Source organism: Typopeltis vanoorti, chromosome 21 (genome assembly GCF_054136105.1).
Source record: "Typopeltis vanoorti isolate ZY-2024b chromosome 21, IOZ_Tvanoo_1.0, whole genome shotgun sequence".
Lineage (NCBI taxonomy): Eukaryota > Metazoa > Arthropoda > Arachnida > Uropygi > Thelyphonidae > Typopeltis > Typopeltis vanoorti.
This window is the reverse complement of record NC_143569.1, coordinates 43,320,406-43,346,958: the sequence shown is the minus strand read 5'-3', so window position 1 is coordinate 43,346,958 and position 26,553 is coordinate 43,320,406. Positions and strand designations below refer to the sequence as shown.

Genomic DNA, 26,553 nt, shown 5'->3' with positions numbered 1-26,553 from the left:
AAATCTGTCTGCCATCTGTGATTTGAGTGGGCAAGCCCTGCTGTAAATTGCTTCCTGTTGCATAAGAAATTGCATTGGAATAATATTAACAGATCAAAGGGTTGTTTGAGAGAAGCAGCATCAAACTGCTTATCTGGGGTCAGGAGATAAAGTGGAAACTAAAATGCATGAATATTTCATTAAGCAGGTGTTTAAAAGGTGGGGTGAGGATAACTGACATGATAAGGAAGGCAAAATCAAACTGAAAGGAAATGGCTTTAGACTTAATGGCTGAAGGAATCCAAAGATTCCTTCAGCCATTAAGTCTAAAGGAATCCAAATCCAAAAGGAATTAAGTCTAAAGGACCACTGAAGGTGATGGATCTATAGTCAGAACTTGATCTCATTCTCAAAAAAGTATATAAGAAACTTACCATCAAATATTTGTAGGCCTTTACTTTCAACCAAAAAGTAATGTGACACATTTCAAAAGTGATGATTAGAATCCATCTTTCATGATATATTTCATAAACTAGTGGGACTTCAGTATTACAATTTGATGTATCATACTTAAGTAATCTCCAGTTTTTTTACCCAGTAATTTATATATATGCAGCATATAAATACAGTATTCCATATATTGAAATATGATTGATGGCAGACATACATTTTAAGAAATGTTGCTAGCAAAGATTTTGCCAAATACAAAGCGAGTTTGTAACTGAAGTATTTTAACTTCTTTCTAACAGTTGTGGTTTTAATATATGCTGCTGCTATGATTGTTATAATCGATTAAGTTTCTTTGGCATGTTTTCTTTATTAGTTTCAATAATAATAAAATGTTTTTTTTTAGTCCTTCTTCCAAAGAAACAAGTACCAGAAGAATTAAAAAATATCTACACAACAGCTAACTTTTATCATTTCATCCATTCCTTGGCACTTTTGGCTGTTCCACTGACTAAAAAGCCTTACTTGGTGAGTAGTATGTATATTAATATATGATTATTAAAAGCATTACGAGGTATGAATGTTCTAAGTAGTGATGACCAGTATCATATATCTTACTCTCACCCACAGCTTCAGAACATTTGTAAGAACTTTTCAACTAAATATAAGCTAGCAAGGTGTTTTAGTGGATTTTTTAAATTCCATAAACTGATATCCTTTGCACAGTGCAAAACCTACAGTACATCACTTTTCTCAACAGTGAAATGACACTTCACATCAGAACCTTTAGTTTGATTTTGATATCTCAATGGTGCTTTAAGATCAGCTTTAAGATCATTTTTAATAGTCTGTTATGAAATATTGACGATTCATTTTTTTTTTTTTTGATAAAGATATTATTTTTTTTCAATAGCATGCATGTTTTTTTTTTATTAATAAATTTGACACATGTGACATTTCACATTACTTGAAGAATAGTCACTCCTGCTCCTCTTATATTTTCTTGTAATTGCATACAGTTGATCTCAGATTGAGAGTGAAAGATTAAAAAAACAGTTGAGCAATATAAGTTCAGTGCTCAAAGACATATGGGATAGGTCATCCTTGCTGAACACCAACTCTTAAACAGTTCTTTCTCCCTTCTTCCCCATTCCAATACAGATTATTTCTCATCTTTCAATTATTTCATCTCATTAATTATTTCATCATTATTTCATCTCATCAATTATTTCTCATCTTTCTTCATTCCTTTTATTTATTTATTTATTTGACTCCCATCAATGAAAGTCTGTAAACCTATAGTTCATTAGTACTGTGGGTGGACTAAAGATGCTTTAAAGATGAAACATGGAACTTTTTCAAGTTTCTTCGGGCTTCCAATAAGTAGGATGGTGGTGTCAGTCTCACACCAAGTGATGAAATTCATCTCCCATGGAACGACACTCACAAATATCCACGCCAACAGCAGGATTTGAAGCTGCAGGTTCTCAGGTCAGAGAATAGATATGTTAACTGCTCAGTCAGGCTGACTATTATTTGGAGCTACCTCTCTCTCCCATACCATTTTACCAAATTAATACAATCACTAGTTTTCAAGAAACTTGTTAATAGATTCCTTCTTTTTCCTTAGCCAGTTGCCCACATGTACCATTATTGTGTTATAGGTTTCATGACCTCTCGTGTGGGGTTATATATATATATATATATATATGGCTTATGCAACCGGTGCTACAAAATTCATGTCAATTTGATTACATTTTTTATTGATGTATAAAAGTTTTAAGAGTGCATAGTGCATCAGCACTCATCTTAATTGGTCCAATGCAGTTAATTGTAGGATAACTTTGAATATTTTAATTTATTAATTATAACCAAATCTGCATAGAGTGGGAGACAATGTGTTTAAGATATATTAGAAAACAGTAATGAAAAAGAATGTTATATTAGTAAATTTGGGAGAGGAGGATTAGGCTTACCTCCTTTGAGTACAATCATACAATCAGCAAAAGTTCTGGCAGAAAATGGGACATTCAGTAGATTGTTGACCCTGTTTCTCATTGTAAATATGGACAAAAAAAAGTTATAAATTATTAATAGAAAATTATATATTAAAAACTTGTCTATATTGGTGTCCTAAACATGTCAGTTCACACTTCATGCATGCACAGCAGATGAAACTCAGAAAACAAAAACAGCAACTCGTGACAAATGACAGTGTTCAGTTGGATTGGTTGAAACAATAACCAAGCACAGCCACTAATTTCTGGGTGTTAGAGTATATTATCAATTGCTATTCTGTGAGTATGCACAATGCACCTAGCACACCCTAATATATATACACTAAATATATACTAAATATAAAGTATGAATATTTACATTATATGTGCACTTCCATTATAAGTATCTGGGGGTTGAGTGAAGAATATATGAATCCTATAAACTCTAGACTTTCATATTTGCATTTATGATGGGCATAATTTAAAATAAAAACTTATGAATAGATGGAAAGGGATTTGTTTGCAAAATATAAATCACTAACAGCCCCTATACTTGCTGACACAAGAAAAAGAAATAGTTTTATTGTATCACTGAATAAAGTACAGAGACATTTGCAGTCTGTGAAATATAATTCTCAACAAATAGTGCAGTTAGAAACAACTGGGTAAAAATGGCACTATCTAATTAAACATCTCCTCCCACAAATTATGCTGCATAAACTCAAGCAGAACCGTTTGTTGTACCACCAAACACAGCACCTAACTAAAAACATTTGTCCAAAATTTTTAGTTACATGAAATAAGTGTTTATTCGATTGTATTTGAAATTTTTGATGTCATTAAGACAGATCACGAACACCAACTTGAAGTAAAGTTCTGTTGAAGAGTTGCAACAATCATGCCGCATAAACTTTGTGTCAGTGAGGCCACCCACCAGCCTGATGCAGGAGCAGCACACAAGAAAGCAGCAATAAGATTGTACCGAAAGGATTGCAACTAACATGCCATGAAAATTTTAAGTCAGATCAGCCCACCTGCATGACTAGGAAGCGGCACACAAAAGGTAATGAGAAGTCCCATTGGGAAGATAAACATGTGACTGGAACATGTTAAGTGGACATTGTATAGTCATCCTAAATCCCATTAACTTTTATTAAATTTTAGTCAGAACTCAGTTATGTATATATGTTTTCAACACATTTTGCTATTTTGTGCACTTGCAGATGCCTACATGAAATAAAAATTCGAATAGTTTCCATAATTTTTATCATCATCAAATTCCTGACATGTACCCTCAAGGAGTGTACATCATATGATAGTACTATATGAAAAAACTTGCATCACCACTAACTTATAATCTACAATTTTCCTCCAATTCAATCTGTTACCCGTCAAGACTCCAACATTCTCAGATCTTATATTTCTGTCTTCTAAGGCACTTTTTACTGTATCAATCCACCTATATCTTGGTCTTCCTCTGGGTCTGAGATTAGCTCTGCTAGCACATTCCTGGATGCTAACATTGTCAAGTTCTTTCCTAATCTCCTCATTTGTATTATGATATTGCCATTGATGCCATCTGTTCATGCCCCTAATCTTTCTCAGGTCTCTCATATCTGCAGTCTCTAGTCTTTGGTCAAGTGTTTTATTTCTAACCTAGCTTTGAGATTCATAAGTTAAAATTGGCTCGAACGGCGTCTTGTATACAGCTAATTTATTGTTTTGACTAATTTCTCTCTTATTCCATATAAATTTATTCCGTTGACTTCTAGCCATATCAGCTTTGTTGATTCTGTTGTCTATTAATTTCCATATTTAATTTACTATCTTCACTAAAAAAATTGTGCCTAAGTAACTGAAATGTTTTACTTGTTCTATCGGTTCTCCATTCATGATGCATGTGAAATTTTCAATGTTTCTACCTATTTTCATTGTCTTTGTCTTGTTATTGCTGACCTTCATACCATATCTATTATAATTATTCAGTTTAGTCAGGGAATCTTGCAGGCTTGTAGCGAATTTATTTAGAGGAATAGCATCATTCGCATAAAGCAAAGAGTTGACATTAACATTCCCAATTTTGATATCAGATTTAATACCACTTTCCTTCATAATGTGATCCATATAGATAACAGAGGGAATAATGTACATCCTTGTCTGACATCAGAAATAATGTCTAATCATCTTCCTGTACTTCCTTCAATTCTAACTGTTAAGTTACAACTCAAATAAAGACTAAGTATTGCTTGATATAATGCCTTATCGACACCACATAACTGTAGCATATTGAATAGTTTACAAAACTTAAATACAGATCTTTGTTATATTCCCACAATTTCTCAACTATTTGTCGTAAGGTGAAAATCTGATCCTGACAGCCTCTGTTTGGCCTGAGCCAAACAGAGTTCTTTACCAAGCTTCAGGAACACTCAGTAATACCTCTGTAATTCTCACATTCAGTTTTATTTCACTTTTTTTTTATGTATGTGTACTATGAGAGCTTTACTTCAATCATCTGGAATCCATCCATCTGTCCAGGCCTTCTGAACTATGCAGTGCAGCCACTGTAAGACTTTTATACCTCCGTACTTGAGCATTTCTGGTGGAATATCATCTACTCCTGCTGCCTTTTAACATTTCAGGCTTTTGGGGGTTTTTTCTACTTTAAGTATGACTTTATATTCCTGAATGCATACCTGCTGAGTGTTTTTTACCACTGTGCTGTGACTGATTGTTTCATTTAGCAATTTTTTTTGAAGTAATTACTCCATACATCAAGGATATCTTTTTCAGCAGTTTTCATGTCACCTTTGCTATCTATAATTCCTTTTACAGCACTCTTTCCTCCATTTCTGAGATTTTTCATCAGTTTTCAGAATATTTTGCCACCTTCTTGATATTTATTTTCTATGTTCTTACCAAAGGTCTTTCCATGACTTGTTTAGCTAGTTTTATGCAGCTCTTCAATTTCTTACATTTGTCTTTGTATTCTCTAAGAGCACATGCTGACTTATCTGCCAAGAACTTTTGATATGCTTTCTTCTTTTCCTTCACTGCCTCTTTAACTTCCTGTGTCCACCATGGAGTTCTGATTTTTCTATCCTTGCAGACAACCTCACCACATGTCTCTCTGGCTGAATCAATTTTTTTTTTCAGGGCTTGCCACTTGACTGAATCTACAAAGTTTGGTTCCTGTTCTTAAACTCTTTCATTTTTTCTTGGATAATGTTTGTGTATTTTAGTCTACAGTTCACATCTGAAAGCTGCTCAACTTTTATTTGTTTTAAAACTTTCTTACATGTTCTTCTTTTCAGTATGAAATTCAATTTTATCTTGCTCAAGACCTAATAGTGATCACTTCCAATTTCAAATCCTCTGTACACTCTGCTGTTCTGCACCACTGAGAAAACATCACTGACAATAACATAGTCAATGAGACTTTTCTTATTCCTTGCCTCTTCTCTCCATGTGAATTTGTGCACATTTTTATGTTAGACCATTGTGTTAGTAATAACGAGTCCATCTCCTGAGCAAAAATCCAACAGGTATTTGCCATTATTATTAGCTATGCTCTTTTCTCCAAAATTTCCCCAAATATTTTATTTGAATTAAAATTAAAAAATTTCAATAGTTTTGACAGCTTTTATAAGGATTTCAAATAATACTGAGAGGAAATGTTGGCTATATCCCTCTCCCCCACAGTGCAAAATAAACTTTCAACATCTTTCTCTAAATCCAGAGTAATTTAATAATAAGGTGACACACCTTTTGGCAACTCCTATAGGTAAAGATGACCTCTCCATTGCTTCTGACTTGGTATCTCCACCTCTGGGTATCTCCATCTCCTGAGCAAAAATCCAACAGGTATTTGCCATTATTATTAGCTATGCTCTTTTCTCCAAAATTTCCCCAAATATTTTATTTGAATTAAAATTAAAAAATGTCAATAGTTTTGACAGCTTTTATAAGGATTTCAAATAATACTGAGAGGAAATGTTGGCTATATCCCTCTCCCCCACAGTGCAAAATAAACTTTCAACATCTTTCTCTAAATCCAGAGTAATTTAATAATAAGGTGACACACCTTTTGGCAACTCCTATAGGTAAAGATGACCTCTCCATTGCTTCTAACTTGGTATCTCCACCTCTGGGCTTGGCTCCCACTGATGAGACCTCAATAAAGGTCGAAACTGGTCGGTTTCGACCTTCCCTTAATGCATAACATTATACATATCTCAAGGATGTGTTTTGCATTATGGGAGATATTGAGATAGGAGTGATGATAGCTCGGTTCACCTTTGCTCCGAGTTGCCTGTTGTTGCACTACCTTTCCTTGGTCCTGAAGATATTTTTAGGCGCAAACTTTGTTTGCTCACACTTGGATAAAGGATTAAACTAAATTTATTATTACGTCCAGTGAAATGTCATCGTCACCTTGATCATGGTAAACTTGAAGCATATTGAAAAGTTTGGTCTTCAGTGTAGAATATCTAGTTTCTCTTTTCTCTTCCTGCGTGTAAGCAGGGAAAGAAAACTCTTGCACTAACTCAACTGGCAGCATCAACTGCTATCCACCTCAGTTATCAATGTTATAATGTTACATGTCTAACATTGTTAGACATGCCCTTTCCTTATACAGCTTACACGAAGTGCCTGTACAGCTTACTCAAAGTGCTATTTTCCATTTGAGGGAAAGCATGTGTGTGTGTGTGTGTGTGTGCAGGCCAGCTGCTAGATAGTATATAGGACCAAACCTGATGGTAAAGCATAAAATTCCTGACCAGTAGTGAATAATCCCACTGCCACCCTTACTCTGACAGATCATGCTTGGAGAGGAAATTACAGTGCAGTGGTATAACGGATAATGGTCAAGGCTGTAATGGACAGAAGACTGGGTATACTGCCTACGTGGGAAACATGTGCATGAGTTTCACCTTCTGCTGCATGCCCCAGTCTGTAATTTTCTTCCTTACATTATTAGCATAAAATACCATTAAAAGCACTCAGGTTCAAAAAAACATTCCAAAAAAATTTTAAAATAACATCATACAAAAGAAAAAAATACACTTCAGTAACATTTGTTACATGAACTGATTTGCACCACTTAAATATCTTGAAACCAGACCTGTTATTTTTCACAGATATTGATTCATACTATAAATATGACCGTGCTATGTGTGCATTTGTCATATCTGACATTCCATGACAGAAAATATCAAAACCAGAATCTCCTCTTTGTTGTCTGCTCAGGCTCAAATTTTTCCTTGTCACGTTCAGTTTATTTCCTGGCTTTATTGCTTTCCAAATGTTGATAAACACTTTGTCCTCTTGATTTATTTCTAAAGCTTAATTTGCTGAAGTCTGATTACCCAAACACTGAGGTGTCACCTTTCTTGGAAATTTCAATGTTTGACTTGGTCTGCTTCCTATTCCCAACTTCACTGAATAAGCTGGAATAGATGCCAAAGTATTTGCTGTGAGTAATGGCCTAACACACATTCTACATTTCATTTTCTGTGGAACATCCATCACCAAGCCATGCTAATTATCTTTTGGCACTACAGGGGTGAAAAATGAGTTTATTGATATTTGGTTGATTTTTGACATTTGAAAAATGATGTCAAAAATGTTTGCAGAGATCTTGGAATAATTTAAATTTAAAGCTGAGTACAAAACTGAGATTTTGCACTCAGCTTACTCTGCAGCCTGTAATTGTTACCATAAACCATTAGCAAATCCAAATAATCAGCACTGTTAAAGTGCCAGATGCAGAAAACTTGCTCCTTCTCAAATAACAGTTGAGACCTTCTGCTTCCTTATGATTAATTGGAAAATTTCTTCACTTTCATACTTTCACCTCTCTCACACATCCAGACCACTGGCAGGGATGCTTGTGATTGTCTGTGAAACATTAACCACTACATTTAACGGATACATTAACCACTCGGCCAACCAGCCCACTAACTCTTGTATTGACAACCATGGCAGATCACTTTTTACTATACCAAGAATGGCTGAATACATGCTGTCTTAATCTTTTCTTATCTTCATCTAGCATCTACTCAGTAGCATGGAAGCAAGCCTATATTCAGCCTATTCACATATATGGATGGCTATGGACTTGAAGTCTTTGCTGTGTAGGAAAGGTAGTATTTAATTCTTTGCATGTATCTGGGACTGTATGATAGTAAGGAAGGACACAATCAGAGCGGGTGTTCTAATCATGTTAGTAGTACCATGTTGTAACTGGAAGTGGTGAGAATGTTGATGGATATATCCATGTGGATAGGTTTCCTGTAGACTAAAAAGTATATCGATCCACGTGGTTAGAGGGTCCAGGAAAAATAGATACGATTCATTTTCTGTTATTAGTCTCAAACAGACAGTTGGAGACTGTGTTCAGGTCCCCTCCTTTGCCTCACAAAACATGTTTACATAAATTTCAAGATGGAAGTCTACATGTGCAATAAGAGGACCTAGCCATGACTTCAATGTTTTCCATTACCATATGAAGTAGTTACCATTCTCAGTGAAACTAAAAATGATTATGATATTAGAATAGAATTATATTTAAATAAACTTGGTATCTTTAATTTTTTTTTGTATACAGGGAGATGACTGACCATAATAATATTTTTAAGGATTGGATCTTTAATACATATTTAAAAAAAAAAGGTCATATCTAACTGATATACCACTTAGAAAAATGTGCTAAAACTTAAAAAAAAATCACTTCCTAGCCTTTTAAAATATGGTGGGGGGGGGTCTGGAAAGTTTGGATAAACACCTAGAACAAAAATGATATTAAAGCAACTGATATAACCACAAGAAAGAGAATACAAGGATATAAGAATATAAGAACATAAGTTTCCTTCATAACTCTGCTACTAGTATGTTCTTTCTTGTGGTTATATCAGTTGCTTTAATATCATTCTTGTTCTAGGTGTTTATCAGAACTTTCCAGACCCCCGTAAATGATAGACTCCAGCATTATAACTTTAACCCACTCCTTCCTATTCCATACACCTATCATAATATAATGATTGTTCAAATATTCAAATGCAGCACACTGTTGATTGACACCTGTACTTGATAGCAGTAGTAAAATGTTAAGGCAAAGAACTATTTCTTATTACTGGTCATATCACCCTCTTGCATTAAAGAGTTATTCATTTTAAAATGTGGGTTGAAGATCTTGTACTTAAAAATTTTGATGTCATAGTGATTTTTGACACAACTTTGCTGCTTACAGATATATCTGTTAAAAAGATTTAAATCAAAAGACCAACAGCAGTGTCCAGTTTCTTCTAGGGCTTCAGGTGGTTTCTTTCCTTCTACTCTTCCATTTTGGAGAATTTGAGGAAAACTTGTTGGCAGGCATTCTGTACACATATCCATAGCACTGTAACTGTTTTTTTCTGATTCTTGTTATTATTGAAATATTGTAGTATAATGCTTTTCTGATCTCCTGATTGGTTTTCGTTTCAGTACATGCTATCTTATTTTTCTCATACTTGTTTTCAAAACCTGTTGATATTTATTCTTCCTTCTGCATCATTCTGTTCCTCGAAGTCTCTGCATCATAAAAAAAACTGTGGGGAGCACCATTGAACTATATATTTTGATTATAAGTTCTTTGGAGAAATGTGTATTTTTCCATATATATTTGTAAGTTTGGTCATAGCAGACCACCCTAGATTTATTCTGTGTTTAATAGTTTCTTCATAATTTAGCTTATCTGTGATTAATATGCTTAGGTAATTGAATTTTTTAACCTGTTTCAGTTTATTTCTTTCCACTTAAGTTCTTCTCCATTTCTGTCTATTGCCATTGTTTTGGTTTTACTAAAATTTATCTGCATTGTCTTTACTGTTTTTATGTAGGTTTTCAATCATGTAGTTTAATTTTCTTTATTATCTGTAAATAATACTATATCATCTGCATAATTTATATGATGTAAATTTTGTCTATTCACAGTATTCCCATGTTTTCTGGAATAGACTTTTACTAGTTCTTCTAGGCCCAAAGTTAAATAAATATGGTGAAAGCAGACATCCCATCATGACACTTCTCTTCACTGGTATTTCAGAAGTTTTAACTGCTCCAAATCTCCAAATTTTATTGTTGCCATAGTATTTTTATAGTACTAGAGGATGAGTATTTGAGTATTTGAGTATTTTTTCCTCTTTATTTTTTGTTCTATAATTTCAAGCAATTTATTTCTGCTTATTGAGTCAAATGCTTCCTTAAAGTCTATAAAACAGTAGTAAAGCTTTGTTTTTTTTTTCCTGCATTAATTCAGCTAATAGTAAAAGAGTAGTTTTCATCACTCATAGATTTCCCTCTCATAAATCCTATTTGCTCATTCTCTGAAATGTTACTCATAAGATGCTTTAATTCTGTTTTGCATAATTGTGATAAATAAGTTGTGTCACTTAATAAGATTATTGGTCTATAATTTGTACATTCCTATATACTGGCTTTTTTTATGTATGGGAATTATTCTTCCCAATTTTCAGTCGTTAGGAATTTCTCCCAGAATTTAAGACTTCGTTAATAACTGCACTAAATAATACTTTTGTTCTGTACTTGCAAAAATAAGTATTTCATCTCTACCCAGAGCTTTTCTGTTTTCATCTATCTGATCACAGCATCTGTTTCCATCTTTAATTTTTTTTTTGGACCTCCTCACTTTTGCTAAATTTTTGTTTCATAATTTTCATAACTTTTGCAAAAAAAAATGTTTAAAACAGTCCATCCAGATTTCAGAATTTTTTTTTTAACTTCACCAGTCAGATTACTTCATATCTTTCATTTTTAGTAGTATAGGTTTGTGTGTTTTTGAAAGTTCTTTTATTGTGTTATATACTAATTTTGTATTTTGATGGATAGCTGCGCTGCATTCTGACATATATCTGCTTTTTTATTTATCCAGTTTTAATTTTGCTTTTCTACATTTAGTTATTGATTATTTATTTATGTAATTTTATTTTTGGATTGCTTGTGGTTTTCTAGCAATTCAGGTGTGCTCTGGGTAGAAAGTTTTTCTTTTATCTTTTTCTTTTGGTACCACAGATTTATTATTTCTATAGTAAACTAATTATTATTAGGTCTCTCTTTCTTCTGTAATATAGTCTTTTGCATTGAAGTCTTCTTCTTCTTCTTCTTCTGCAGCTTCTCCCACTTAAGTGGGGTCACTGTTTCTTATGAGTCTCCTCCACACCTTCCTGTCTTGGGCTGTCACCACATCCAAGTTCTTCATCTTCAAGTCCTCTTCTACCAGCTCCCTCCATCTCTTCTTTGGCCGCCCACGCTTCCGCCTTCCTTGCACATCCATCTGCATGACCCTTCTTCCCACATATTTGTCCTCCCTCCTCATCACATGACCAAACCATCTCAACCTTGCCTCCTGTATTTTCGCTCCTAAGTTCGTAACTTTCACTGTTCCCCTGACATAGTCATTTCTCAGATGATCCTTTCTGGTCACACCGCACATCCACCTAAGCATTCTCATCTCTGCTACTTCCATCCTGCTAATGTTATTTTTCCTCAGGGCCACAGTTTCTATAGCATATGTCATAGCTGGCCTCACTACTGTCCTATAAATTTTGCCTTTCAGATTGATCGGCACCCTCTTATCACATAACACTCCAGCCATCTCCCTCCAGTTCCTCCAACCTGCTTGTATCCTGCATCCCACTTCCTTCTCACCTCCTCCATCTTCTTCCACTGTCGAACCTAAGTATCTAAAGTCTCTCACCTTCCTGATGACATTTCCTTCCAGCTCCAGGTCTGTCTCCTGGCCACCGCCCACTGCGCAACACATATACTCTGTCTTACTTCTGCTTAGTCTCATACCTCTCTCTTCCAGTACTTTTCTCCATCTTTCCAGTTTAGTTTCCACTTCTTCTCTTGAATCTACACACAGCAAGATGTCATCTGCATACAACATTGTCCAAGGTGCATCTTCTCTCACCTCCTCTGTTACCACCTCCATCACAATATTAAACAGAAACGGACTTAATGCTGACCCTTGATGCAAGCCAACTGTTACTTGAAAACTTTCTGTCTGTCCCAAACAGGTCCGAACACTTGTCTTCACATTTCTGTACATTTCCTGCACCAACCTGACATATTTCTCCGGCACCTTCTTCTCCCTCAGACACCTCCAGACTTCTTGCCTTGGCACTCTATCGTATGCTTTCTCCAGATCAATAAATACCAGATGTAGCTCCCTTTGTTTCTCTCGATATTTTTCCATCATCTGTCGTAACCCAAAGATAGCATCTGTTGTTGATCTACCAGGCATGAAGCCAAATTGTTCCTTTGCAATCTCCACCTCCTCCCTCAATCTACCATCAAGAACCCTTTCTAGGATCTTCATTGTGTGGGACATTAACTTTATTCCTCTGTAATTTTTACAGTCTTGTGCATCCCCTTTACTCTTGTAGATGGGAACAAGAGTACTCTCCCTCCATTCCTCGGGTATATTTTCCTGTTGGCAAACTTTCATGAACAGGTCTCACAGCAGGTCAATTCCCTCTTCCCCCAGTGCCTTCCATGCCTCCACTGGAATTCTGTCGGGGCCCACCGCTTTTCCATTCCTCATCCTCTTCATGGCCTCCGTCACTTCCATTCTACTGATGTTCTGCACCATCCCCTCAGAAGGCTGCCCATCTCCTCTGTGAGTCCTTGCATTTTCCTCATTCAGAAGTCCCTCAAAGTATATTTTCCATCTGTTTCTTATGTCCACATCCCTCCATAATACTCTTCCTTCAGCATCTTTGATCTGCCTCACATGTAAGATGTCCTTAGCTGCTTTATTTCTACATTTCGCTAGTTGGTAAATTTTTCTCTGTCCTTCCTTTGTTTCTAATTGATCATACAGATCTTGATGTGCCATGGTCTTCGCCTGTGCCACAACTCTCTTGGCTTCTTGCTTTCTCTGTTTGTACACCTCTCTGTCCTCTTCCACTCTTGACTCATCCCACTTCTGCTTTGCCTTCCTCTTAGCTGTCACTGCCACTTGTACATCATTATTCCACCACCAACCCTCCTTCTGCTCTCTAATCTTTCCAGATGTCTCACCAAGCACCTCGATTGCACAGCTCAGGATTACTTTTGAATTATGTTTCCACCAATCTTATACACTTTCCAGTCCATCCGAAATCCTCTCTAACACTCTCTCCCTAAAACGATTCCTCACACTCTCTTCTTTTAAGCGAAACCACTTAATTGTCTTCATCCCATGGCAACCAGAAGTTCTTATCTTCGATCTTAATTTAAAGTCTGCACACAGCAGTCGGTGTTGTTGTGCTACTTGATCTGTTGGAATTACCTTACAATTTGTCACAACCTTAAGATGTTTTCTTCTAGTCAAAATGTAGTCAATTTGTGAGCTGTTGTTACCACTTCTAAATGTTATCAAATGTTCTTCCCTCTTGAAGAAAAACGAGTTCACAATTGCCAGATCAAACGCTACTGCAAAGTCCACAACCCTCTCTCCTTCCTGGTTCATCATTCCCACTCCGTGGCCACCATGCACCCTTTCACAGTCTCTATTCTGTCTTCCTATGTGCCCGTTCAAGTCTCCTCCGACAATCACCATCTCATTTTCTTCCAATTCCCTCATTTCTTCATCTAACACGTTCCAGAACTCATCTTTTTCCTCTGCTGTACAACCAACTTGTGGGGCATATACACATAATACGACCACCCGCTCTTCTCCAAGACCCAATTTCATTCGCATGATCCTGTCGTTCCTTCTACCCACGTCCAGTACTTCACCCTTCATTCTGCCACACACCACAATTCCTACACCATTTCTTCCCTCGTTATTCGCTCCAGAGTAGAACAATTTATATCCATCTCCCAGTTCCTTTGCCTTTCCCCCTTTCCACCTTGTCTCCTGCACACATAAAATGTCCAACTTCCTCTTCCTCATCATGTCTGCCACCTCTCTTCCCCTTCCAGTCATGCTTCCAACATTCAGTGTTCCCACTCGCAACATCCTCTCCACCTGCTGGGCTCGCTTCTTTAACCGCACCCGCCCTTGATGCGGTAGCCCTCGTCCACTTCTCACAGCTGTAGGGCGATGTGGCTGCGCATCGCTTAAGGGGTACGCCCTAGCCCTTATATCATTTTCTCTTCGACTCATAATCATAGTTTGAGTTGGCACTGAAGTTTTACAACCGGATGCCCTTCCTGACGTCAACCCTCGCATTTATCCGGGCTTGGGACTGGCACCTATTGAGGCTAGCTTGCCTCCTTTGGTGGCTGCATAAGACGAAATGACTTAGCAAGATAGGAAAGACTCACCCCTAGCCCTCGAATACTCTAATAGCATCAGGGGGAAGGAGCAAGGAGAGGAGAAAGAAGCAAAGAAAGAAGAGGAGGGACCAGTCTACAGAATAATATAACAGATATATATTACATGAAGTAAGGCATGGTCCAGCATCAGGTACCTCGGGTTTGCCATGCCCGTACTCACTAAAGTGAGCCCTTGAGGTTAGTCTTTTGCATTGAAGTATTTTTTTTTCTTTTGCAGTATTGCATTTTATCCTTTTTCCCAAAATTCTTCTTTGTTTTCAAGACTTTAAGGCACCCATTTTATAATTAATTTTTTCACAAGACACATTTTGTGCATTGGAATCAGTCTTAAGGTGTCAAGTCTTAGAGGTCTCTTCCTATTATATATAAATGTTTGAATATAAGCTTTATTTTCACTGATAGAATTTCATGATCAGAATCATATCTTTTTTTGAGGTTTGTACATTTTGAAATGTTTTGCATTTTTTTGTTGACTAAGATATAATCAATGTAGTTTTTAATTTTACTAGTAGGTGAGGTCCATGTGTATTTATGACTATCTCTATGAGAAAATAGTGTTATTAATCACCAATCCTGTTGTTTTTCAAAGTTCAAAGAATCTGTTGCCTCTTTGATTTCTTTCATCAATCCCAAATTTTCCCATTACTCCTTCCATGTCCTCAGAATACTTGCCTATTTTTGTATTGAAATCTCCCATTATTACCAACATTTCTTTTCTGATGGTATTACAAATTTCTGTTTGCAGATTTGAAAGGAATTCCTCATATTCATCATCCCCCATGAGAATGATCTGATACATAAACTTGTAATTACCTTAACATGTTTTTTTTTTTTTTCCCTCTGCCTTTAACCTTAGTGAGATTGATCTTGAAATTCTGGGATGATTTTTGTTATTGAATTTAAAAAATTATTTTTCACTACGATTGCTGTTTCTTCTCTGTGTACTCCATTTCCTCCTGAGTAAAATATTGTATTTTGGATGTTAACATATCCCTTGTCTGTCCAATGTGTCTCTAATGCACCTATCATACTTCATTAAATTTTGTTAATTCTTCTAATAATCCTAATGTGAAAAAAAGAAAACCCTGAAAAATTAAGTTTCCCAGTTTTAAATAATGTTCTAACATTTTGTTAATATATTTAAAACTGGAAAACTCAATCATATCCCTCCTTCTCCTATCTACCAGTTTCTGCAAATTGCATTTTCTCAATATATCTTCGTACTCAACATTCCAGAGACCAGAAACCATCTTAGTCAGTTGTTTCTGAATCCTTTCCAATACATTTTCATCTGTTTGAAAACCAGGTGACTAAGTCTGTGCACAATAATCCATATGCAGCCTGATCAAATTCTCATATTATTAATGAACTGTAAACAGGCATCACTTAGAGTCCACAAATATATATTTTATCTTTGATAAAAATTATACTAGAAAAAGTGATCTGTGAATACTATAAATAAATTATAAAGGGAAAGATGAATCATGAACCACTTTAAGCGATTGTTATTTAAAAAACAAAAAAAAAGTGTAATAATTTATTCCAGTGGTTCCCATACTGCATGTTTGCAGTGCTCCATGGTGCTCCCACAAAATGTCATTATGTATTATTTTCTCAAATGGCTACTAAGTTTTCAGGACAAATACTTAGTAAGTAGTTTGGACTTAACTACAGTACTTAATAAATGGAACTGTTAGGTATTTCTTTTTGCCTAGGAGCATTGTTAAAAAAATTACCGAAACATTCAGATACTGTGAACTAAGAAAGTTTGGGAATCTCTGAACCATTCTATCAAGATGCAATGTGAATTGATGTCAGCATCCAAGTTTCAATACAAAAACTAATCTAATGATGAATATCTTATTTGAAATTCATGTTTAAAAGATATATATATATATATATATATTAATCTGTTTTTACAGGTTGGACTTCTTCTTACGCTTGGTATGCTGATGTTTTGTGGTACCTGCTATATAACTGGCATAACAGGAAACAGAGAAGTTGCAGCATACACTCCTTATGGTGGGATGTGTCTCATTTTGGGTTGGATGGCCATGGCAATATGAAATCTTTTTATACTTATTAAGTAAAAACAGTTTAACAAAATGGAATATATCTTAAAATTGTCACTCCTATATATTGCACAAACAGCCAAAGGTAATACAGAAATATATTTTTAAACATAGGCTTACATTTAATTATTTAGGAGATAAATGGCAATGATTAATGGGAACATAACATTTATAAATTTTCCTCTGTGTTATAGGCACAATATAATGATCTTTTTCATATATGTATAGTTATACAGTGACAACAGAAAGTAGTCATTCATTTATTTAGTTTTTTTTTATCATATTGCTGCATTTCTACAGATGGGAGGGTGAAAAAAAAAACATTCTTTGGATATTAATTGGTGACTTTTTTATGAAAGATGCACAAGTATATTTTTTACTTTACAAGTATATGTCATTTCATTTATCAAAACTGGGCATTTTTTAATAGGTTGCACAGTTGTTTTTAAAACTTTAATTGGTTACAGTTAGCATTTTTTTAAGACTGTGCAGTGAAATAAACTTTATACATTATTATTCCTAGTATGCCAAGAAAAATAAATTGCACAAAAGTATTTTAAAGTGAATGAACTTAGTTTTAGTGAATATAAGTGTACAAAGAAGTGGTGAATGTTACATTTTTATACAATATGCACTTTAGATAAATACTGTATTCATGATATAGATTTAGAATGCTTTGTATGTTATTGATGGTTTTTTAAACAATCATTTTGAAATTGCTGTGTGTGTGTGAGAGAGAGAGAGAGTGAGTGAGAACTTAAGTATACATACATATTTGGTACTTGTACTCTATACTAATAGAGCTTTTATTAACAAAGAAATAAAGCATGAAAGTTAGTAACTACTATGTCACTTTATAATAAGTATTTCTTTTTCTTAAAAAAATAGTACATTGCAATTGATGGGAATTTTATTATAACTGCATTTTCTTAATAGAGCTGTCCTAGTCAGAATGACTTATTCTCTAATTTCTTCTGAAGAGGTCATACATTTATACACTGCTCAAAACAATTAGGGGATATTTTAGTTTCTGTCGGATAATTATAAATTTCTGCAAATAATTATAACTATTGGGTACTTTATACATGAATAAATATTTCTTACTTATGGATAGGGTGTAATTGATGAGATATTGTTTAAATAATCAATATTTATTACAAATTTAACAAATTATACATTTTAGCATGAAATAATTTTAACAAGAATGACAACAAGAATAGCCAAAAATGCTTTCGTTAATTTTTAATAGGGCATATGGTCTCTATTAACAGCCAAAACAGCGGTACATCTTGATTGCATGGACCGGATAAGATGATCAAACAGTTCTTGTGAGATATTTCCCCATTCTTCTGTGAGAGCAATTTTGAGCTCTCGAAGTGACCATGGCTGCACCAGTTGAGCAGAAACACACCTACCTAAAGCATCCCAGGCATATTCGATTGGATTACAATTCAGTGAACAGGCAGGCCAGTCGAGTCATTCAATACCTTCTTCCTCAAACCACTCTTGTACCAAATTTGCACAGTGTGGATGAGCATTGTCATCCATAAAAATGAATTCTTGGCCAATTGCAGCAGCAGCATATAGACGAACTATAGGTTCCACGGACTATTAAGGAACAGTTTCTGATAAAATAGAGATCAGTATGACCACTTAAACTTATTCCAGCCCATACCATCAAACTCCCACCTTGATGTTTAGTCTTTCTTGAACAAACTGTGAATTATTTCTTGTTCCACTTTCATGCCATATGTCGGTTATCTGGTTTCAGACTGAACTTCGACTTGTCACTAAAAAGCACACAAGCCCAATCCTCATTTGTCCAATTGCAGTCTTTGGGCTGTTTTGCGATTTGCAGTAAGTGGAATGCAAACCATTGGTCTTCGAGCATATAAACCTATGGCATGAAGACGATTTCAAACATTTCCCATCTCCAGAAAGCAATTCCAAAGTTGCAAAATTATGCTTTTAGATACACGACACGCTTGAGCAACAACTTGCTGCATTTGTCCAGCTTCTAATTGACCAGTGGCTCTCCAAGCCATGGATTCCAGGTTATCATGTTCCACTGCCATTTTTAACAAAATAATGGGTGGTAGGTGAACCAAGTTTACAATTGAAGTGATAATTATGCACTGTGGAAGTGAGTGCAACAAGCCATGCTTTTATACCCCCACATGCTAATACGGCTAAGACATGTTTCAAGAAGTCCTAACATGATTTTGTACTCAATTGCGTTGAAAGTTTATTTTTCACTTGGTTAGAGTATAATAAATTTAGTTTAATCCTTTATCCAAGTGTGAGCAAACAAAGTTTGCGCCTGAAAGTATCTTCAGGACTGGGGTAAGGTGGTACAACTCACACTTGGATAAAGGATTAAACTAAATTTATTATACTCAATTGCGTGTTCTACACTGTTGTGTATTAAGAATATTTTAAAATAAACTTGTTATATTTGTAAATTATTTTTATAACTTTATAATTTACCCAAAATAACCCCTAATTGTTTTGAGCAGTATATTAAATATAGTATAGTTTGATAGAATTTTTTTAGACAATTCCATCATTTTGTTTCTCTCTCTCTCTCTCTCTCTTTCTCTCTGCCTGTGTGTGTGTAAAACAAAATAAATGAATTATTATAATTTGTAAACAGATGGAATTGCCATTTGGGAATTTTAATAACAGTTTAGTTATGTTACACTTCTGCATAACTATCTGCATTGTTCATAATTCCGTATACAGAGCTAAGAGAATAAAATTACAAATAAAATGAACAGAATAAAATTATTCTGTTTGATTTTGGGTTATTGTTATTCTTGAAATAAGTCCACAAAATATAAAATAAAATTTTTTATGATATGTGACATAGCAACATATTTATCTATTTCTTATGCAAGAAAAATTATGAAAATTGGTTGCTTTGCACATGCAAATTATTTTGTGAAAAAGTTTATAAAATTCTGTTACTCATATGACTTCCCCTGTGTATACTAAAAAAAGATGATGAACTTATAAAATCTATCCATAGATTTTGAAGAAATGTAACTATGGATTAATGTAACTAAAGAAATGTAACTATGGTTCACCTAAGTACTTTTGACTGAAGTCAAATTATACAGTGATTACTATAAATTAGCAGCTATTTATTACAGACTAATCAATACTTTTACCACTACTCCATCTCAGGAGTAGTGGTAAAAGTATTGGAAAAGTTGGTTAAAGACAAAATTCAAGAATCGGTGGATCAGGATATGATACTCTATAGAAGCCAACATGGTTTTGTTAAAGGTAGATCCTGCCTTAGCAATCTATTAACTTTTCATAATAGAATGACATCTGAGTTGGACAAAGGAACTGGCTACACAGTGGTACTTCTGGATTTTGCTAAGGCTTTTGACAGGATACCCCATGAAGCAGATGGGAATGGATACTAAATTGGTGATATGGATAGGAGAATGGCTCAGGGAGAGATACCAGAAAGTGGTGTATGGAGGAGCTGAGTCCAGGATGAGGCGGGTGACCAGTGGTGTGCCTCAGGGCTCTGTGCTTGGGCCATTATTGTTTAATTTGTATATAAATGATATAGGAAATGGCTTAATGGGAGATATTCAGTTTGATGATGATGCAAAGTTGGGTAGCGCAATAAAAAATCAAGCTGATGATTGAAAGTTTGCACGATGGTTTAAATAAGCTGGTGGAATGGGCCAAAAGTAATGGATGTCAGTTCAATGTGGAAAAGTGTAAAGTTATGCATTTTGGGATTAAAAGATTACCAGCTGTGTACTACATTGATGGAACAGTACTCCAAGAGATTGATGAGGTTAGGGACTTAAGGGTGTTGGTAGATAAGGAGATAAAGTTCAGGGGACACATTGCTAAGGTGTCCAAGATTGCACATAGAATTACTTGGTTGTTGAGGAACACACTGACATCCAGAGATAAAGAGGTTATTATTCCCCTTTATAAAGCATTGATACTTCCACATTTGGATTACTGTGCTCAGGTCTGGTCACCTGGATTTCTTGGAGATGAGGAGGCTGTGGAAACTGAGATTTTGCTTTTTTTCTACATTTTATGAAGGTATTTATCTCAATGAACATTAAAAAGCCAGAGATACCTGAATTTACAACTGAGCTAATGGGGCAATAGATATGTTAGATAAAATGTGTAAAGATATTTGTTGGTTTAACGCACATACACACAGTAGAATGAAAAACCGGTTTATTGCCAACTCTAATTGTAGAATAGAAATATTATAGGATAGCAGAAAAAAATTAAACAGCAGAAATTATGTATATTATAGCCTATTTACCAGGCCAGTTTGTTGATAATTTAAGAATACACATCTGCTATAGTTTTCAATAGTTTTCATTCTACTGCATGGATATGTGTTAAATTAACCTGTCTTGAGCATGGATATCCTTAAAACATATTTGATACTCAGGAAGACAGAAAAGGCCTTTATATACTTTGTGGGATGTTTAACATCACATTTTTGAATTCACTTGATATTTTTCCATAACACTTTCCCAGCAGTGTAAAACTGAGAAAAAAATGAAATAAATAAAAAAATTATTGCACTAAGTGAATTTGTGCAATTAACACAGCATTTCTGAGTCTTAGATTTAAGTTCTGTGATTGCAGAAATTTTAGAAACCGCAAGGAAACTAAAAAGACCTTATTAGACTACATGAATAGTATTGTGAATTTTCTTTAATAAGTTATTGCTTATTTTTAATAAGTGTGTGTGCTTGTGTTGGTGGTAAGAGTGTTGTATTAGTCTATATGTAATGTTATGACAAACAATGATAGTGAGCAAGAGAGAGAGGATGTGATAAATATATCGAGAAATAGAAGTGCATTGGAATTTTCAGTATCAGTAGTAAATTGCATGCATTTGTTTTGTTGTTCAGGTGGTTAAGGAAGATTTAAGGTTTTTGGCTGTCATGGGGCCAAATATATGTTGTAAACATATCGAGGTTTTACTTCTGGCTTTAGAATACTATAATCTGGAGTATTGTTCAAAAGTTCTTATAGAAGTTGGCATCAGGAATAGTGAGCCTATGGCTGTATGTTTATTGAGGTTTCCTTAAATTTTTGTGGTGCTTAATTAAATCTGGTTATTTTGCTACATGAAATAACTAAAACCTAGAATGTGCACAAAGATGTCCTGAAATTTGTATGGGACTTATGAATATTGTTATTTTGCTATACAAAATAACCAGAACATAGAATGCTTAGAAAATGCTCAGAAAGCTATATCAGATGAATGTCTTTGTAAAAAAAAAAAAAAAAAAAAAAAAAAAAAAAATGGTGTTGTCAGTGATGAGGGTATTTGTGGAAAGAACAGATATATCTAAACTGACTAATAAATCACCATTGCCAAGTAATATTCTTACTTTTATATTATACTAAAATAATCATTCCTGTATCCTGAAATAGTGTTCATTTTTGTAAAAAGAGATCTGAAAATTTTCCTTTTTTTTTTTACAACAGTTAACTAATGCCAAAGGAACAGATTCATTTTTTTTTTATTTAACTTACTATATAATTTTCATTTTTTAATTATTTACAGTTACCAAAAAAATTTGACTTTTTTTTTTAAATAAAATTTTAATCACAAGCAGTATTTCATTATTTCATCATCTTTGATCAATTTTTTTTCATATGTTCAATATACATTCTTATGTATGAGTTCAAACTTCAAAACTATGTATATATATATATATATATATGTATATGTATATAACTATGGATATATATATATATATATATATATATATATATATATATATATGGATATATATATCCATGTAAATTATACAACATCATGTCAGTTATTTGATAAAGTTCTAAGGTTCACTTTTCTTCTTACTAGAAGTAGCAGTCATTGTAAAAGAAGTAACAAATCATAGATCTGTACATTTCACATTACTGTTAAAATATAATAACTAACTTTCAGTTATAGTTATAAGAAAATAGACAATTAGAGGGGATAATAATGGCATATTTCATGTCTATAACTTTGAGAGAGAGAAAAAAAAATCCTTAAAGTACTCAAGCAATCAGTCACTCAAAGTGAAAATGAATGAAATAACACAATAGGATACTAAGTAGCTACATCTTAGCAGTCATGCTCTTTTAAAAATGCTTTTTTATCCTACACTTGGCATTTTACACACACACACACACACACACACACACACATACATTGTTCCCATTCACAAAAAGTTATTTGCAATTTTTTTTTTGTGGTATTTTTAAGTTATTTTTACATAGTTCAAAAACCCTGCTCTAGACACCAAACATTGAACTTTTTCAAGCCTCAAATAAGTGGGACATTGGTCTCACACCAGCTGATGAATAAACTTGAATAAATCATGTTAAGATGATCTATTCTTATAAGTAAGAAAGTCATTATTATGAATGATTTTTTGTTTTTTTTTATGTACACACAAAAAGCCTAGATTGCAGGCTTGTTTATTCTTGGTATGAATGCAACTCCTTTATTTTCTGACTTCTATCTTCTTCTTCTGCAGCTTCTCCCACTTAAGTGGGGTCACCGTTGATGATGAGTCTTTTCTGACTTCTCTACCAAGTAGAAATAAAATCTGTTAATGAGTGAAACAAGCCCAATTTCTAGAGAAACTGACCTGATGCTTGTGGAAGCACCAAGCATGCAGTTGTTGTGTGTGGGCCAGATGTGTTATAACACTGCATGTGTGTTTCATACATTTAACATATGCTGTTTACACAATCAATGTATTTTTATTTTTTCAATTTTTTTTTTTTAGTTTAAAATTCATTTAGAATGATTGTATGTTACCCTCTTTCTTATATAGCCAAACATACATACATTGTTGTTGTTCATCATGTAAATATCTGATACCTGCTTAAAGTTGTCACTCTAAGTGCGTAAGCATACTTTTTTATATAACTCTAATTTCATAACAGTAGCCATTATTACAAAAGGTATTATTGACAAGTATAGGAAAAGATGATTTACTATTTTTAATGTGAATTCATCCATTGAAAAGGTTGTAAATCTATCAGGTTGTTAAACATTATTGTTTCAAGTCACTTCAGGCCTCCAGTAAACAGAATGGTGGTCTTGTACTAGGAGGGAAAAAAATCTGACATTTACAAGCATTCATACTACGGTAAGCTTTAAATCCTCAGTATTGTTTGAAGAGTGGAAATACTAGATGATGCAAATATAAACTATCATAAGTATGAATTGTTGCTAAATATGAAATTTGTATAATAAAGATCTATTGAAGATGTATTCACATTTTTAAATGCATTTACAATAATTACATGAAATTTTACAGTAACTTCATAATATAAATTAAGATACTTATAAATTATCTAGTAATATACTTCAGGAAGAATCAAGAGGGAAATGCTGTCTCTGCCTTGAATATGGCTTTGAAGTTTCTTTATGAACTTATTTGCAATGAATACCTGAATGTATTCTTGTTCTTTCTTCTATAGTATATAATATATTTGAATTAAAACATTAGTGCAATATGGTTGGTTAATGTAATGTATATAAAATTCTTAGAAAAGTGGTTTTGTAAGCTTGTACTGGTAATACTGAATCTCTTTTTGTAAACTTTCACATGAAATATTAAAAAAGTGTTTAGTAATAAAGTATGAACTTGTTGAAATTAATTAACAGTAAATGAAGATTGTAGCTCTTAAAAACAGTATGAAACCAGACATTTAAGTGCCAAATCATCATCAAATTTCTGCCATGTACCCTCAAGGGGTGTACAGGATATGATAGTACTACATGAAAAATTTACATCATTACTAACTTCCTATCTACAATTTTCCTTCAAATCAGTCTATTACTTGTCAAGACTCCAATATTATCATTATCAGATCTTATATTTCAAGGTATTTAAGGAAATTACAATGTGCAAACAAAAAGAGGTAAAATGTATTTGCTGCCCAGGAGTGGAGCAAAATTTTAGGTCATTCACATTATAATTCTTATGTGGCTCACTGAGTATATATTAGATTTGAGAGAACCAAACAAACCATACTCTGTCTTTAAGCTTGTAGTGATGTAGAAAATCATGCTATCTGCTATGAAGCATACAGAATAAATAATTTACATATTTTTGAAAAAGAATAATATCCTTTCATTAAGGAATATTTTTATCACCATAATCTTTCATTATTTTTTGTAAATACAGATTTATAACCTTGAACTACTTCATTTGTTTTTGTCTTGGTTCTGTCATATGAGAAAAAAAACAACAACACTTGCATTGCTATCTGGGAGATGCAGAGGCATAGCTAGGGAGGGGTGGTCTGCCCCTGGTGGCACTTTGAACCGTTTTGAACTTTTGCAGTTAATTCTAAAATACAGTCTCAAGAACGCATTTCCAAATATTTCGATACTACTGCAAATCAAATTTTCCTCACAATTGATATAAGTGTTGCTAGTTGTGAGAGGAGTTTTTCTAAATTAAAATTGATTATGAATTACCTACATTACTATGAAATAGATTTTGAAAATGTCACCGATTTTGCTAACAGAAAAGCAAGAAAAATAACATTTTAGATCCTTGAAATTAAGGTTTTACTTCAAAAATAAACATAGTGTTTTAATGTATTTCCCTATATGTGGTTTGACTTTTTTGTAGTATTTTTGGTGTGTATTGAGAGAGGCAGCAAACTCAGGGACCTCCCCAGGTGGCAAAAGCTCTAGCTACACCACTGGGGAGATGGTAACATATCTGCATGATTATTTTATTACAAATGAATAACTTTAAATAGTTCAAAAATATAAGCAGTTATATTTCAATTATTGCAAAAAAAAAAAAAAAAATACTGCTAGAATAAACATTGTTTAAAAATAACCCACCAGTTGTATTACATATACAGTTCAATATTAATATGTTGAATCAGAAGGGAGCTCAAGTAAACTGAGAAAAAAAAAATGACCTTAATGAGATGGAAATTTTTAAGCAATCTTACACATGAAAGCATGCCATAAAAGATACAGTACATCAGTGGTTAATGAAAAAAAAAAAATACTTGTCAGATTCAACAAACTCTACTGTCTGACACATTTCTACTGTGTATCTGGTAAGGTGATATAGCAGAGATTAAGAAAGGAGAGGGAAGGATAAGAATACATTAACAAGCTTTTAAGACACAAGGTTGGGCTTTGCCCTCCAAAGCCCAACCCCGTGTCCACATTGTGGAACAGCATAAAGTAGAGAATTGCTTTGTAAGGTGAAGCACGGTGGGAACTTTGTGTGCCTCGGGCTGATATGGTAGCCACGAAGGCTTACAGAGAACCTTGAAAAATGGCTGACTAAAGGGGCTCTAGCGAAGATGTTAGGACTGCAATGATATCTGCTATTTCATCATTGGCGGAAGAATTCATATATCAATGGCAATGTGAAACAACTGGCAAGCAGAATAATCTGAATACAGATCAACAGCTGGCAGAGTGAGCCAAGTTAGCTGGCTATTGCAGAAGTGGAAGAGATTGCTGCCTCACCATGTTACTATCCTATAGTTGACCATGGAGAAACAAAAATATCTTACAAGCTATACTTTGGAAGTTGGAACCCTGCAACATCCCTCAAGCTGTAAATAGTTACAGGGAAGAAGACACTGAAACTGTGAGTAAAACGAACACTGCAAATGCACTCCATGATGATGTCAACTTAAATCTAAAAGGAAGGTTGGCATCTGATATTCCT

The 26,553-nt window shown here is 34.1% G+C and overlaps 1 protein-coding gene across 1 annotated transcript in view; it reads left to right on the top strand.

Annotated features, from left to right (window-relative positions):
- The window catches only part of LOC150094795 (transmembrane protein 256 homolog), a 30,268-nt gene extending 5,787 nt beyond the window's left edge, over positions 1–24,481 (top strand). The window contains exons 2-3 of the mRNA XM_090411645.1: positions 833–954; positions 16,676–24,481. Coding sequence (XP_090267771.1) covers positions 833–954; positions 16,676–16,819 — 266 coding nt within the window. The 3' untranslated portion in view covers positions 16,820–24,481. The remainder of the gene's footprint in view (positions 1–832; positions 955–16,675) is intronic.
- Positions 24,482–26,553: the final 2,072 nt, after the last annotated feature.